This window comes from Peromyscus californicus, unplaced genomic scaffold, assembly GCF_007827085.1.
Source record: "Peromyscus californicus insignis strain IS unplaced genomic scaffold, ASM782708v3 Scaffold_4__1_contigs__length_199733344, whole genome shotgun sequence".
Classification (NCBI taxonomy): domain Eukaryota; kingdom Metazoa; phylum Chordata; class Mammalia; order Rodentia; family Cricetidae; genus Peromyscus; species Peromyscus californicus.
Window position 1 is genome coordinate 192199518 of NW_026294562.1, and position 17480 is coordinate 192216997.

At 39.7% G+C, this 17480-nt stretch overlaps 1 protein-coding gene across 1 annotated transcript in view; it reads left to right on the forward strand.

Moving 5' to 3' along the window:
• The first annotated feature begins 1881 nt into the window (after positions 1-1881).
• The window catches only part of LOC128124470 (zinc finger protein 420-like), a 28398-nt gene continuing 12799 nt past the window's right edge, over positions 1882-17480 (forward strand). The window contains exons 1-2 of the mRNA XM_052760782.1: positions 1882-2306; positions 3347-3439. Of these exons, the coding sequence (XP_052616742.1) occupies positions 2171-2306; positions 3347-3439 (229 nt within the window). The 5' untranslated portion in view covers positions 1882-2170. The remainder of the gene's footprint in view (positions 2307-3346; positions 3440-17480) is intronic.

Consider the following 17480-nt stretch of genomic DNA (forward strand, 5'->3'; position numbering starts at 1 on the left):
GCAACTACCAAGCTGTGACTCATTAAACAGCTTTAGTGTTTAGTGGGGACCCTCACAGAGTCACCTGATGGACATCTATATTCTCAGCTCTGAGTTCAGTTAAACAGAGTGTTCTATATCCATCTATTTCTCTGTGTGCCTCCAAACCTTCCACAGAGAGACACAGGTTCTGACTGGCTCTTTTAAGTTTGTTCAATAGAGTTTGTGAATTTTCTCATATGCAGAAACTTTTCAGTAAAGAACAACAGAAAACAGAAGTCATTTATACTTCTGAGGGTCAATGAGAGGATACTGGATAAAGAGAAGACATAGTTGGACACCACAAGGCTGCTGACCACCCTGTTGCTGGTCTTTCCTGGCAGCTTTCAAGGTCCTGTGGTCAATCAGTGTCAGGACATACTGTGCCTGTCAGGTTGGTAGTGTGGCAGAGAGGGTCCACATTTGGGTGAGGTCATTGATAACTCTTCTCTCCCACAAATATACACAGTACCTTTTGGTACTTTGAATGCTCTCATCAGGGCATCTAAGACATTTCTTAGACACTATGCAGTTCTGGTGGTCTGCTGTCTTCTCACCATTATCTTTTTGATATGTAAATCACCACCTGATGGAGAGCATGGGTTTTATGGCTTATTTCAAAGATAATCAGATCTGAGCTTTCTCATAGAATATAATTATTGATGCTCAGTTTTATGTTACTTACAATTTGGAATAAGTTCCTGTCTTACCTCCATTAATGCCTTTAAATGGAGATTTTTCTCTTTTCTGAGTAACAGTTGACACTATGTTGAGTTATTTTTGAAAAGGATACCCATATCTCTGTTCTGAGGTGTCTGGACTCCTTCCATTTTTTCACGTTTAGTAAAATGTTAGATTTAGGATTGCAGCTTCTATAGCCCATTATGCTAAGATATGTTCTTCCTATTCCCTGAATTTTCAAATCTTTGATAATCAGCAAATATGTAAATTCCCTTCATGGCTTTTATGAATGTATTAACATAATAATTTTACTTTTCTCAAAACATAAAATTTGCTGTCTTACGTGGATATATCTGTACATGTTGAAACAGTCTTGTATACCTCATCTTTGGGGGTAAATATATATGATCATTCACACTTGTGTTTTCTGCAACCTCCAATTTAATTTCTCTTATTTGCACTAGTTCACATTCCCTTCAGGAGTTAGAATAACGCCTCCTCGTGCCCTTTCTTCAAAAGCATTTGTGGCCATTTCATTTTTGTTTGATTTTTTTTTTTTTTTTGTTTCTTTGTTTCTCATTTTTGAAATGGTGGGCTCATTATATAGCTGATGCGCATCAGAAATTTCCTAGGCAGACCAGATTAGAGGCAAGTAACAGAGTTAAACATTCCTCCGCAGGCGAAGGGGTGAGATTAAAGTGGTGCCAGCGACCATGCCCCACTAGGTTTTGGGGTTTGGTTTAATTTGATTTGATGTGTGTGGGTGCTCCAGCTGCATGTATGTCTGTGCCTGATGAAGGTAATCATGAAAAAAAGGGACAGTGGTAGGCGGGTTGGAGGAAGTACATAACCGGAAGCGGGTCATTGGGCGGGGCCGGGAGCACCCGCTCCGAGGATCCAGGCTGAAGGGACAGGGTTTGCCACCCGTTCCCCGTTAGACTCCCCGAGCTGCGTGGTCCGCACCTGGGTGCGGAGGACCCGGCGAATATTCGCCGGGTATTCGGGGACCTGAAACCTTCCCGGAGCCGCAGTCGCCGTGGGGGTGGGAGAGGGAAGGGCGGCCTGGGAAAGTCACCAGTCAGCAGCGCAGTGGCGGGAACCGCAGCCCGGCGGCCCTGGAACCTCCCAGGTCAGAGGAGCTGCGGGGCTGGGACACGGGAGGGGAGGGACCGGGGTGTGCCCGCGGAGGCTGCTCAGAAGGACACTGTCAGCTCCCGCTGGCTTGCCCTTGGTGGTGGCGGCGCCTCGGCCGGCCGCTTACGTCATCCCCTGCGGCCTGCTGCGGCCGTTTCCACGCACTATAATCTCGGTGCTTCCCTGTGGACCGAGAGCCACTTTCAAGTGTTTGTCCGTCTCAGTTCTCTCCCTTGCTCCTCGCTTGCTCTCTTAAGTGTTGTCTGTCTGTCTGCTTCTCTCATGTCCTCAGGCGGAGACCGACTTTCGCTCTCCCCTCTGGCACTAGGCCTGTTGCATGTGGCGTGTTCTCTTAGCAGCCCACCCTGGCCTGCCGCCAGAGGTACAGGGTTTTCAGCCGCTTTATCCTTACAGTCACAGACTTCAGTATTGTGTTGTTGATTTTTTCCCATTGTCGGGAAGTTTGAGATTAGGTGAGTCTTACCATAATGTTTTTCACTTATATTAGGGTTGCCAGACTATTCTGTCATAAAATAATTCTTAAAATAACCTAGTAGAGCATTTGCATTGTCTTGTTTGCAAACATGGTTCTCTTTACTACTATGGTAATGCCAAGGCTTATAGACTTTAAATTCATCCATGCTTTCTAACTCCCCTGTTTTACCACTTGCCTATTCAAGACATAAGGCCTTTGCCCCTGAGTCTAGGCATCCTCAAAGAGCTTTGTATATAATAATGACATGAGGAACCTGTGCAGATATGATTAAACAGAAAATATATTTAATCGAGTGCCACAGATATGGTTGTAAACATTTAGCAAACCTTTTACTTCCTATTCATTTTTCTTCTAAGATATGTGCAGTCTAGGATTTAAATACAGCATTCAGCAATGTGTCTTCATATGCCGTGTTTTCATGTTACATCTTCTGTCCAGGGAAGCTCAGTATGAGTGCTGTGAGATTATATCAGGACACAGTAATTTATAATTAGCACACTCATTATAGATTGTATCAAAATTTTAGAACGAATCATTTGAATAATTGTGAGTACTCACCTGTATCAGGAAAATGTCTCATTGGTTGAAGAAAAGCACTCTACCCATGCACACATAGCCAAACTGTCCTTTTTTATTCCCGAATTTTTGACATTCAGTGCTGTGACTGTGTACTTCTTGTGGGAGGAATGGGAATGCCTAGACCCTGCTCACAGGGACTTTGGTAGAGATCTTTTGGAGAAGTACAGCACTCTGGATTCTGAGGGTGAGAATAGTTTTCTTACAGTCGCTCTTGATATCCTCAGGTTCCTGAGAAAACTACTCTGCATGAATGTGAGCTGTGTGTGAATTAGTCTCACATCTCAGAGAGGAAAGTGAAATCCTCAGAGAAAGAGAGACACTTTTCCTGATATGTTCTTTCTCTGTCATGTTTATCTTATTGACAGGTGTTAGCATCTTTTATTTTTGTTCCATGAAAAGTTTTAGGTGACTTCTGAAGAATCTCTTTCTCTTGTGCAGGGCCCACATTGCTCAGTGAGTCCTGCTCACCTGTGAATCAGAACAAAGAACCCTGGATGGTGAAGAGAGAGGAGACAGTAGCAAAGGATCCAGGTATGCTAGAGGGTCTGAGGAAGGGGTGAAGGGATGAGGAAGGGTTCAAGTGACAGTAGAAACATGACAAGAAGTTGGTTTTGCCACATTCTATTTCATTATACGTGATTCTAGAGAATTCTGCTGAGAAAAAAAAAATCTCAGGATTATCCTATTGTAAGTGTTTGAATTATTAATAATTATTAATACTCAGAGGCAAATATAATTTTTTTGACTTTGCATGGGAGTGATGCTGCCTGTCTTTCATTCACATCGCTGGTTGTGGTTTTAAACCAATATTACGTGGTTTCATTACTATAATTTTAATATAGTATTCAGTTAGAATCATAGAATCCTCTTGGTTTGTCCTGTACACAGAGTTTTTGGAGCATCCTGTAGTTTCTTCAAGTTCTGTGTTTTTTAGGGTTACTTTCTCTATTTCCTAAAATAATACCTATAGGATTTTGATAAGATTTGCTTAAAATCTCTGTTAAGTATTACACTCCATCTACATTGTCTTCTCTTTCTTTACCCCTGTTGTCTTGTCTTCAACACTCCAAAGCTTGCATCACTACAATTTTTATATATTTTGAAATTGCCTCTGTGTTTGATCTTTCTCTCATAATTCTTTTTTTTTTTAATTGGTTTTTCGAGACGGTTTCTCTGTGTAACTTTGGTACCTGTCCTGGATCTCGCTCTGTAGACCAACCTGACCTCAAACTCTCAGAGATCTGCCTCCGGAGTGCTAGGATTAAAGGCGTGCACCACCACCACTCGGCTCTCTCATAATTTTTGAAGTCAGTGATTTTTCAGTTTTATAGATTTTAGGAAGATTTTATACATATATATGAATCCCTGTATTATCTTGGTACAAATTACTTAGAATCTTTCTAGAACATAAACATCCTCTGCAGTAAGTAGTTGTTCTTAGTATTTGATGAGTTATGAATTTCTGAAATAACTGTTGTCCATGGAAAACAAAGTTTCTTAGACCCAGGCTGAAAGTAACACCTGCCTATGATGTGATTAGAAACAATAAAAGGCAGTTTGAATATTTGTGCATGTAGGAGAATGTTAGTAGTCGATTCCCTCCTAGAGTCTGTGATCTTCACTGTCACCGGATTTTGACCAGGTTACCTGTGCCATGCATTTATTTCCTTCTGTGGAACTGGCTTCAGATGAAACCAGAAGGCCTCTGTTACCCACAGAATGGGCATTTTTTTAACCTGGCTGATTGGGATTATAGCACACAGGATCTAAATCTTGGTATGGCCATTGGTATCTCTGACACACACACACACACACACACACACACACACACACACACACACACACACACACACACACACACACACACCCCAGCCTGCATATCAGTTTTTGACACTATGAGTGTCAAAGATATTTGACATAGAGTCCAAGATATTTTTAGACACTCTGCATAGACTGCTGACTTCTTAATATTTTCTTGTTGATATGTTAAAAAAAAAAAAGTATTGTAGGTGGATTATGCAGCTTATGAAGAGGTCTTAACTTTCTCATGAGTATTTCCACTTTTAAATTTCACAATTCTGTTTCTTATGCAAGAGGTCCTCTTTCTTATCTACTGTCCTATATTATCACCTTTAAAATTTTCTGTGTCCGTGAACTGTGTACCCACTGATGTAATGTTTTGAGTGTGGTAAATATCCTTCTCTGTTCTGATTAGGGCAAAGTGATTCCCCTGTCCTTTTGTACATTTAAGATTGTATCTCATTGTCTTAAATATGCTGAAGTATATTCCTATTGTTCTTACATCCTTCAGACCTTTTATACTGAGCAAATGTGATGTTTTGTCACAGTACTTCCTTGGATATGTTGACATGATCATCTGTCTTTTCTCATTGAGTCTACATATTTGATGATTTACATTGATCAATTCATAGGTGTTGAAACATTCGTGCATTCTTGGCATTAAATCAGCCTGCATTCCATTTCCATATAATTTAGAGACAATTTGTGTGTCTATGTTGATTCTGTGATTTTTTTTTTGTGTGTGTGTGTATATTTGTTTTGGCTCATCTGCTTTGGGTATATGGTATCACCTACTTTGAGTGTTGAGGTAAAGCTGGCTTTGTATGATGACTTTCTAGCATTCCTTTCCTTTGTGTTTTATGCAAAGTTCTTCTTGTGGTATTATTATAAGGTTTTTCTAAAGGAAAAGAGAGCTATGTGCTGTATCCATCTAGTTCCCAGAAACTTAGTGGAAATTCTGACTGCTTCAGTCTCAAGACTGCTTAATGCCTTTTCTAGTTTTAGAACTGAGAAGGTTGAATTGTTCACTTGTTTTTAGGAAGTCATGCTTTTCTTCTTCAATTCCAATTTCTTGGTATGTGACCATCCACAGTCTTCTATAAGTAACTCTGATGTCATTGGGATACACTAGAAAATCCTTTTATTGTTTCTAGTTCTATTACTTGGGAATTCATTCTTTTAGTTTGATTTAGGTGAAAAATGCTTCATCAGTGCATTTGTCAATTCACAGAAACAAGTCTCTTTCCTCGACTCATATTATTGTCTGGTCTCTATGAATTTCTATACAACCTTTCTAATATATTTCTATATACTGTTTTAGATTGACTTGTTCTTATGCCTGTAAGTTCTCAGCCACATAATTTTGGGAAAATGTCTTTTACAACCAGCACCTATTGCTGCCAAAACTTTTTAATGTATCTTTGTTATCCCACTTCTCTGTCACTGTTTTTCATGAACTGACACTCACCCTGATACTCTTAAGAAAGTGTCGTTAGTTGTCCATTAATTCTGTCTCACTGTTCATTGATTTAAGTCTCCACAGTAACTAATTAAGGAACCATAAACTAAGTGCTAGAGGTGGCTCAGCAGTTAAGAGCACTTGTTGCTCTTGTAGTTTCCAGATTCAGTACCATGTGTGTGCATGTTGACTTAAATCAGTTTCCAAATGATCTATTGGCCTCTTACGGCCACTGCAGGCACTTCATGCACGAGGTGAACAGACCCACCCCCAGAAAAATACTCATGTACATAAAATTAAAATAAATCTTAAAGAGAAACAATAGATGATCTAGATTTATTACAAAAAGATTCAAGATAACAGGATGGGAAAGAACATGGAGGTGACATTGCTAATGTGAGAGTAAGTATATAGCCTGGATATGTGATTTCAGATGGTCAGACTGAAGAAATGATGTCAAGTCAGTAATACATGTTGTTTTAAATGTTTTGGAAGTTTCATTGATCAAATTAACTCCCTATCGCTCAGCTCTAATTGCCAGTTCCCATAATGTTTCCTCACATCTCCATATTCATATTTTTTAAAAAAGTACTGAGTCCTGGCAGTCTTGGCTGTATGAGCATGAGCCACATCTCTGAAGACAACTGACTCTACCTCTTCCAAGGCCAAGTGTTGCCTGTAATATCTCAGGTACTGATGTGATGATCCCTTTCACCCCTGCTGGGATTTGAGCTTTGTTAATCTTATGCAGGTTTTTTGCATCCAGGCACAACTTCCATGGAATCAGTTCTGCAATGACATTCATGTGACAGATATGGGAACCAGATCAACTGTGTCTGTGTTGTAATTTCCTTATAACCCTGAAAGCCATGATGACGTGAACAAACAGTTCATATCACAGCAGCAGGGAATCCGTGGGTGGCCTGGGGAAAGTCACCATTTAGCTAGGCAGTGGTGGCAACCACAGCAGACCTCCAGGCAACTTTGGACCTTCCCAGGTCAGAGGGGCTCCAATGCTTGGAAATAGGTAGAAACAGGACCAATGTTGTGATCAGATCTCTGCTGCTGGTCATTAAACCATGTAGTATGATTTTGGCTATGGTTATCGTAATCCTGTCAGTAAATTTTAGATCATGTGAACTTATCCTGATGTTTTCATTAACCTGATGATTGCTAGGATATTTATAAAAGCATGATCGGGTAGTGAATTTGCATTATATGCTGTCGGAAAACATGTTTCTCTTTGTTATTGTGGTAGTTACAAAACTGTAATTTAAATTTATTCATTCTTTCTAACTCTCCTGTTTTACCATTTGCCTGTTCAAGAGAGTGGCTTTTCCCCATGACATCCAGGCATTCCCAGAGAGGTTTTCAGATATTAGTCACATAAGGTGGCACGGCAGATTTTATTGAATCACGAAGTATATTTTAGAAAGCTTTATTGCTATGGTTGTAAACATTAACATTTACTGAACAAATTTTTCTCCAGTTAATTTTCCATCTGAGACTTAATGCAGGCTAGGATGTAAATACATCATTCAGAAACGTGTTTTCACATATGTGGTGCTCAATATTCCAGCTTAGAGTGTGGAAAAGTACAGTATGCATGCAAACCGTGAGAGGATATCAGGCTACACTGTTTTTACAGTTATAAGATTCAGTATAGGTTAGGAAAGACTTAGAAAGCATCTGTTAAATAATTCTTGTCACTCAATTGTGTGAGAAAAATTGACTCCAATTGTGTTTTGTTTCATTGTTTCAGGAAAGCACTCTTCCTATAACAAATGACCAAATTGGCTTGGTGTTGCTTGGGTTTAGCTTTATTTTCTTGAATAACGATATCACTCTGTTGCTATGTTGGGCTCAGATCTTACCATGTACACCAGTGTCTTCCCTCAAGGGAATCTGCCTACCTCTGAGTGCTGGGATTAACACAGTGCAGGAACACAGATGCCTCAAGCACTTACTTCTTTTGTTTTACATTTCCTTATTTGTTTGCTGTAAGTAGAGTTTTCCTGTCCCACCTGCCAGCTCCCAAACAACCACTCAGAGAGTCTAACTATTAATTATAAATTCTTGGCCAATAGCTCAGGCTTACCACCAAGTAGCTCTTACATTATAAATTAACCCATATTTCATATTTTTGCTCTGCCATGTGGCAATACCTTTATTAGCATGGAATGTTCATCTCCTATTCTCTCTGTGTCTGGTTCAAGACTCCTCTTCTTCTGTCCTTCTTTCCAGTATTCCTCTGCCCTGAAAACCCTGCCGAGCTATCGGCCAATCAGCTCTTTATTGACAATGAGAACAACACATTTTTTTTTAAAGATTATTTATTATGTATACAGTGTTTCGACTACATGCATGCCTGCAGGCCAGAAGAGGGTGCCAGATCTCATTAAGGATGGTTGTGAGCCACCATGTGGTTTCTGGGAACTGAACTCAGGACCTCTGGAAGAGCAGCCAGTGCTCTTAACTGCTGAGCCATCCCTCCAGCCCCAAGAACAAAACATCTTAACAGTGTACAGAGGGATTAATCCATAGCATTTCCCCCTTATTGTCTAATTAAAAGAGCAGGTTTTAACTTTAACATAGTAAAATCATATACAACAAAATAGTCACCAAGTAAGAATTATAATTATAACATCCAGTCCATTTGTATTTGGCAAAATTAGAGAAAATACTCTATTATCTATCTCATCTTTGTGAGTTTAAAGTTTTATGCCTACTTTACCTTTTATCACACCTAAGGAAAACTTTGTCTAATTTAGTCTTTAACTCCAGCAAAGACCCCAGAAGTGTGAAATGTTACCTAATGAAAGGGACATCTGGCTGCCTGGACAGTCATCCAGAGTTCTGTAACATTGGGACATCCATCTTTGGCCTATGGGCCTACTATGTCTGACAAATATTTTTGTAAAGCAGGGAATTTTCAAGGACTGTCCTACTTTGTTATCGAGGAGTATGGGGGTCCAGCCCCTGGATAGTTCCCTCCCAGGGTCTGGGAAGAATCTTCAACCAGCTGATAATTAATCTTTGAAGAAAAGAAATGAATCTATGTACACGAAACTCCTTGGTCCATACACTTTATTATTCTGTGATAGTTCTCTCTCTATAAGCTTATACTCTCATTTTTATCTCCTTTCTTGCCCAATTTCTCTTTACATTTATCTGTTGTCCCCTCTAGGTTCTATCTTAATTCCTTCATCTAGTTCTGCCCCTTCTAGGTTCTCATCCATCTAGTTTTTTCCCATATTAGCTCCTCTCCCATCTCCTTCTCTCTCATCTTGTTCTTCCTCATTTCATTCTTCCCCATCTGACTCTTCCTCATCTTCCATCTCATCCCTCTAGTACTCTCTTCTAGCCCTTCAAACTAGTTCTTCCCCATCTCAGTTTGTTCCTCGCAAGTTCTTACCCATCTAGTTCTTCCATTCTCTTTTCTCTTCTTGTGCCCTGGAAGTCCTGGTATATATACACGTACAAGCAGTAAATTCTTCGGCTGTGCAAATCCGGGCCTCCAGGGTCAAACGGAGGGGTGATAAGAATCACATAGAGGGGCAATAACCATTAACTATTTTTTGCAACCCCATGACCAATGGGAAAATGAATTTAACTAAAAGCTAAATTCAGAAGAGAGAGATCTTATGTGCTCAACTATAAGTCTTAAATGTGATTGGTAGAAAATGTTAAGAATCTATAAGTTTCTAGGTCAATGGGAGAATATAAAACTGACTTCTTTTTTCCTGTGGCTCCTATCTGTATAAGCTATCTGTCGTTTTTTCTGCAGGGTGGGGGAAAGTGTGCTCGGTCATTAGGCAACCTGTGTACAGCTGGATGCCTCTGGTGATAGTTAAAGGGAGATCTGGAATTGGAGTTAAGGTTTGGGAAAGGAGGAAGTAAAGCTTAATTGGCACATCCACCAGTCCTTCTCAAATGGGTAGCCTGGATGCTTAAGTCTGTTCTTAGAGAGAGTACAGAGGTATCTCTAATAAGATACTTTCCTCCATCTGGGGATGGACCTGGCTGGATGCTGCCAATGATGATAATTACAGGGAGGCTTGAACTGGGATTCTGGCTGAGCATAACTGTCAGCACAGAAAGTTATCTAACTATTCCTAGAATTGGTTAGGTAAGGAGTTAAAGGTCTATAAAGTTAGTAAGACTGTAAGAAAAGAGGGTCCGAGCTAAATTGTGTAAAACTAATCCTGAAGGTCCACCTGACCTAGGTGGTGTCTCCTTGTGGAATTTACCTTAAATCAGGAGACTTTCATGTGGACTGTTGTTACTGCTAGTCCTTGAAAGTGGCTAAGGGAGATATCTGATTCCAGAGAAAGCCTTTCCTGAGGCTGTTCTCCAAATACCTGGAATGTGTAAGTCCAGGGAGTGATAAGTGCACACTGTTAGCCCTTCTTAGGGAAAAGTCAGTTGGGAAAACTATGAAGGCACACATGATTTTCATAACAGAAGACAGCTGATATATAACAAGCCAAATAGTACCAAAAAGCTCCTTGGAATTTGGCTTCCTCTGGAGGAAATCCTTGATCCTTCCAGGTAGTGACTTTGCCATAACCCGCTGAGTTCTTATGATATATTCCTGTGGCCCGCAGCAGTTCTCATTTTTTCGTTTAGTTAAAAAAAAGTTTTCATTCTCTCTCTAGGACAGTGAATATGTAGATAAACTTAAATTTGCAGATGACTAAAAAATGATAAGTCATGACTAATTATTGATATTTAATCAATATTGTATCAATACTATATATATTTATAATCAGTAGTCTATATAGATGGCAGGCTGAGGATTAGTATAACCATCTAATAGGTATAGCTATATATAGTTAGACTATCTCTGTCTTAGAAAGGGAGCAGAGGAGTAACATAAAAAAATCTATCAATAGCCAGTATGGCATAATATGGTCAAAAGTGTCTGAATACTGTGATTGTGATTTATCAAAAGAAATGGTTAGTTTGGAACATTAACTGTATCTATTAATCTTTGGTTAATGGTATTAATTTGGTTAACCTGTATTTTGAGGAGGCATAGTTAAAGAGTTACCTGAGTCATGAGCACCTGTGGGACCAAGGCTGCAGCTGAAGCTACCTAATTTAAATTTGTAATCAATGCAATATTAATCTATTAGCTATGAGAAAACAGTAATAACCTGTGTCAAGGTATACCTAGCAAGACTTACATACAGAACAGTTGTCATAAGTACATGAGGAGAATATCTGATAGTACATACATTGCAGAAATTATACAATCGGTAATAGAACGTTTTTTAAGGGCAGTCCAGCCCCTGGGCTGGAGAGTTCAGTTCAGGAAAAAAAGGGTGTATGACAAAGGGGGCTGTATCTTTGGTTACTTCCTGCTGATATGGGGGCGAAGCTGGGAGTCTTGAAGGCTGGAATACAGTGGAAACCCAGGAAGCGCAGGCAGTTTCAGGCTCTGTGAGACACTCGATGTAGCAGAATTTTTTGTCTCATGGGCTGGAGGGCATGATGCAGGCCTGAGCCGGACAGCACATCCGTGTGGGCTGGAGGGTGGGATACATGCAGACCTGCAGCTAGACAGCATGCTTGTGGTCCAGAGGATGAAAACCTATAATTCTTTAAATGGTTAGAATTTCTGCTGGAAACAAATATATGTATTAATGGTAGAACATGCAACTGAGGAGTTTTAAAGATGAGTTTTAAAGAGGAAACTTTTTCTCTTAGGTGTACCTATGGAATATTAAATGCATGGTTAGCAGATGAGAGGAGGGGATACCAGGCCATAGAAAGGGAAGGCTCCTCCCCACCCAGAGAAGAAAAAGAAATTTTGTAAGTGGGAGATAAGAACTGTAGTTAGGTTGCATTTCTTCCAATTCTTCTTGGCTTGCGAGCGTTGGCAAATTTGATCTCCTGAAGCTTATAAGAACCTTCTTAATAGACAAAAATCTTAGACATGTTAGCAATATAACAGTGGTAAATTTTGTCAGAGCAAAATTATGAATCCTTGGAGTCTCAACAAAACATCAGGATAGCCAGTGAATTAAATCTGAAATGTGTCATTTATATATATCTCATAAATCTTTTGACAAAAATTAATAAAATACATTTGGAATGGAATTATTAGTTCTAATCATATTTCTATAAGTTTTGATATCATTGATGAACAGTTCATCAGAAAGATCTGGAATTGTATCAGTTTTTTCATAAAGTCAAAGCTCAATATTACGAACCTAGAGGTAAATAACAGCCTGTAGTCAGACTGTCAGCTCGGAGCGAGCGCCTTTGTCCTGTAGTGGTCTAGTCATGTGGTGTGACCAGGCAATCCAGGATACATAAAGGCGGGTCATGTCCTATGAAGACATGTATCCTCTTCCTGACATGAAAACATCAAAACCTTTTTAAATACCAGTGAGAAGATCATAGAGGCTTAGGTGTAACTTTGTGGCTTGTCCTGGGGGTAATATGGAATACCTGTAGTGGGAGATATGAAAAATTAAGCTGCATAAATGCAAAAATGAGCTGCATAAACACAATACCCTAAACAAAAGTAGGAACTTACAGACAATATAACAGAAATATCTTTAAATTTGCATTAATAAACTAAAATTCCTACCAATGTAAAATATTTTAAGATTAATAGTTGTTTAATGGGTTAAAGTAGATTCAATAATCTACTTTTTTGAATCACAGCACTTCTATATCATATCCCACCTTAAGAGATTTTTTTAATTTAACTTCTTTGTTTAGCTTTTTTCCCGAATATGACTAATAACTACTTGTAACCAACCCCCTTAAATGACAATAAACATTCACATCCCATCTTTTTGGAATGTAGGCATTGTTCTTAGATGACTTAATGCATTTTGGCGGTGTTGGTATCTTTGGGGGAACCTTGAGTAGTTTAAGAGAGATGGATGATTAGATCAGGTGGAAGGAAGAGGCATCTGATGAGGCAGACGCTAAAATTTGGAAACAAATATAGGTGGTCAAAGCCAACAGAAACAGATGATCTGTACACACCCTGAGAAAGACAAATCAGCAACTCAATCAGTTTGAAATGATGATACTTGGCATGGCTGAAGGTAAGTATGGCAACTTCTACCAATGCTACTTGAAGAGAGATAGTTTTGGAAGGGACTAGTGTTTGGAGACCCTTGTATGTTAAAGGGTGAGCTAGGGAGTGAGAAGGGAAGATAGTAATAAGAGACTGAAAAGTTAACTTCTTTGATTTGTGTTAAAGAAATTCATCTGCAGCCAGGGGTATATTATTGTATTTGAATACATGAAGGTGTAGCTTGAAAACTATACTAAACAAGCATTTTAATCCTTTCTTTTGTAAACTGACCCTCATGACCTGAAAACCCGGAGATAAATTCTGCTCTCTGGACATCAAAGCAGCCATATTGAATAGCATTAGTGGTGGTGTCTTGCAGCTGACAGTGGCAAAGAAAACAAACAAAAACAAACCAGTAAATATAACACAGAACACTCACAAACTCAAAGACAACCAGTCAGAAATAAAACATGCAGTGGCCACCATTATACATTCAACGGGGCCTGACTGATTTTCATCTTGGCTCCCATGTTTATAAGGAAACTTACAGATACATCCGAAAATAGACCCATCCACATACAGAAAACAGATAGACAAAACATTTCAAACAGCCAGAATTGGTCAGGCAGATGTGTTTCACCTTTTCCCCTGGATGAGAGTGAAAGGATATTGTAATTGCATGAGAGGGGAGTAATGTTTTCGGGTGTCCCATTCTTAGGAATCTGCCTGGGATGCCAGTACAGGAGAAGGTATGTTAGGTTGTCTGGTTTGGTGGAAAAGGAGGAGGATATCTGGCAAGCCTGGGATCAAGGAGATGGGGGTGGAAAAGAAATAGAGTTTGCTACTTTAGTTAAGTGGTTCCTTCCAAGCTAGGGGATAGAGCAGGTTGGTACCACTGGAAAGCAGTGGGTATGGGGAATACCCCAAATATACTGCTGGTAAGGCTATTCCCCTCTTCTAGCAATAGAGAAAAGATGAAAGGTGGGTCCCAAAAACTGTCAGGACCAAAAGTTTGACCCTGAAGGAAGGAGATGATTTGCACTGATGCTGTGGTGACTAGCTGAGACTCCCTATTGGTGATAACACTGGTTGGGTCAAGGGAGCCAGGGATCCCTCAGTCATCCGTGGCCAGACTCAAGAGGTCAGCTGGAGGGTAATCTGAGTATAAAGGACATGAGGACACTCATAAGACCACTGTCCCATGTGGTTATATATTGTGTATCAAATAAAGCTTGCCTGAGGATCAGAGGACGGATCAAGTCCCTAGATTAAACATAGAAGCCAGGCAGTGGTAGCACGTACCTTTAATCCTAGCACTGAGGAGGCAGATGTCTGTCTGGATCTTTGTGAGTTCAAAGCCACCTTGGACTACAAGAAATTGATTCAGTCTAGAAGAGAATCAGAGCCAGGCAGGGGTGGCATATTTCTTTAATCCCAGTACTTGAAAGTCACATTCCTTTAATCCCAGCACTAGGAAGGTTGAGATAGGAAATGAGATACCTGGGCGATGAAACGCATATGAGTGAGGAGACAGGACCTAGAGGCCTTATTGGCCGAGAAGGCCTTTCGGCTGAGGAGCTCTCTGTAAGTTTGAGGCCAGCCTGGTCTCCAGAGTGAGATCCATAACAGGCACCAAAACTACACAGAGAAACCCTGTCTTGAAAAACCAAAAAGGAAAAATCATGGATTTTTTTCTTTATTGAGTATGAAGTGTCCTTCCCAGTATTGTTTGATGAAATTTGGTTTTGAAGTCTATTATGTAAAGAGTTGGGCATGGTAGCACAAGCCCTTAATCCCAGTAGTCGGTTGGCAGAGGCAGGTAGATCTCTGTGAGTTCAAGGCCAGTCTGGTCTACAAAGTGAGTTCTGTGACAGCCAGTACTGTTACATGGAAAAACCCTGTCTCATTTTTTTAAAAAAAAAAAAAGTGAAGTCTATGTTGTAAGATACTAGAATGGCTACAGCAGCTTGTTTTTAGGTCCATTTCTTTGGAATATCTTTTTCATACATTTTACTCTGAGGTAATATTTATCTTTGATGGTGAGGTGTGTTTCCTGTGTGCAGTAGAAAGAGGGATTCTGTTTTTGCATCCATTCTTTTAGTCTATGGCTCTTTATTTGGGAATTGAGTCTATTTGTGTAAGGGGATGTTAATAACCAACATTTCCAACATTTATTAATTTCTGTCTTTTTTATTGGGGAATTGAGTATATTGATATTGGGAGATATTGTTGTTTATTTGGTTGTCATACATCTGTTTTTGTGTGTCTCTGTGTTTGTGTATTCTCCTTCTTTTGGTTGCTAGTGTGATATTTCCTGTGTTTCTCTGGGTGAAGGTAAACTCCTAGGGGCTGGATTTATGCATAGATACTGTTGAAATTTGACTTTATTATGGAATATCTTGAGTTCTTCATTGACGGTGATTGAAAGTTTTAGTGGGTATAGTAGTCTGAGCTGGAACCTCTGGTCTCTTAGAGTTTGCAGGACATCTGTGCAGGCCTGCCCTTCTAACTTTTAGAGTCTCCATTGAGAAGTCAAGTGTAATTCTAATTGATCTGCCTTTACATGTTTCTTGGCCTTTTTCCCTTGTAGTGTTTAGTAGTCTTTCTTCATTTCATATACTTAGTATTTTGATTATTATATGGTGACAGGCCTTTCTTTTTTTGTCAAATCTATTTAGTATTCTGAATACTTCTTGTCCCCTAATAGGCATGTCCTTATTTAGGTTAGGAAAACTTTATTCTTTGATTCTGTTGAAAATAGTTTCTGACCTTTTGTGCTTGGATTCTTCTTCAATTCCTGTTATTCTTCAGGTTGGTCTTTTCATAGTGTCCCAGAATTCCTGCATGTTTTGTGTCAGAAATGTTTTTAGATTCAACATTTTCTTTGACGAATATATCTATATCTTCTGTCATATCTTCAGTGCCTGAGATTCTTTCTTCCATCTCATATTCTGTTATTGATACTTGAGACTCTAGTTCCTTTTCACTTACTAGATATTTCATTTCCATAATTCTCTCACTTTGTGGGGGTTTTGTTTGTTTGTTTGTTTGTTTTCAATGCTTCTATTTTCATTTTCAGGTCTTGAACAGTTTTATTTGTTTCCTTCAACTGTTTGCTTTTTTTTTCTTTAAGTGATTTATTCATTTCCTCCATTTTTTTTTTATCTTTTCCTCAATTTTCTTAACAGATTTATTCATTTTCTGTTTAAGGGGCTCTACCATCTTCACATGGTTGGTTTTAAGGTCATTTTCTTGTGCTTCATCACTGTTGGATTATTCAGGGCTTGTTGTGGTAGGATAGCTGGGCTCTGGTGATGACACATTGCCTTGGCTGTTGTTGATTGTGTTCTTCTACTGGCATCTAGATATCTGGGTTTGGGGTAATTATAGTTCTAGGTGCAGGTTTCTGAGTTTGCATTGGTAGAGGGGTGCTGTGTTCTTTGTTTTGTGTTTCCTCTCTGGCGTTCTGGCTGAAGTGTCTTGTGGTTGAGTAGAGGGTCTTCCACTCAAGATGACTGATGGAATTCTGATGACTGGTATAGTTTCTGGTGGAGCAGTCGTTTTTCTACCCATGTTGGGGTCTGGAGTCATGGTGGCTAGTGTGACATTTGGTACAGCCAGTTGTATTCCATTGTAGTTGGCAGCCAGGATAATTGTGAAGGGGAGGTGTAGGGTTTTTGGAGGTAGGTGGGTTGGGGACCGAGGGGGGACACACCATAGGCAGGTAGCCTACCTGTAGTTCTTATGGCTAGCATGTCCTCTGGTCATGCACAGGGTTGTCATGGCCAGCATGGTCTCTTGTAGAGCAGCAGGCTTTCAGGGTAGTTTTTTGACTGTTTTTTGTCTTTTTTTTTTTTTTTTTTCCCATACCTAGCATTGTGGAACATTGGTTGTTTTTTGTTTTGTTTTTTTCAAGACAGAGTTTCTCGGTGTAGCCTTGACTGTCCTGGAACTCACTTTGTAGACCAGGTTGGCCTCGAACTCAGAACCCATCTGCCTCTGCCTCCTGTCCTGGGATTAAAGGTGTACACCACCAGTGCCCGGCTGTGTGGAACATTTTTAATATGTACTTACTGGACATTATTACTGTACTATCAGTAATCATAGAAACCAAGGAAAGCAACTACCAAGCTGTGATACAGGACACAGCTTTATTGTGAAGTCTGACACTCACATGATCAACCAATATATTTATAAAGTCTGAGCCATGAATAATGTTAAACAGAGTGTTTTATATCCTTCTGTCCCCTGCATGCTTCCAAACTCTCCCC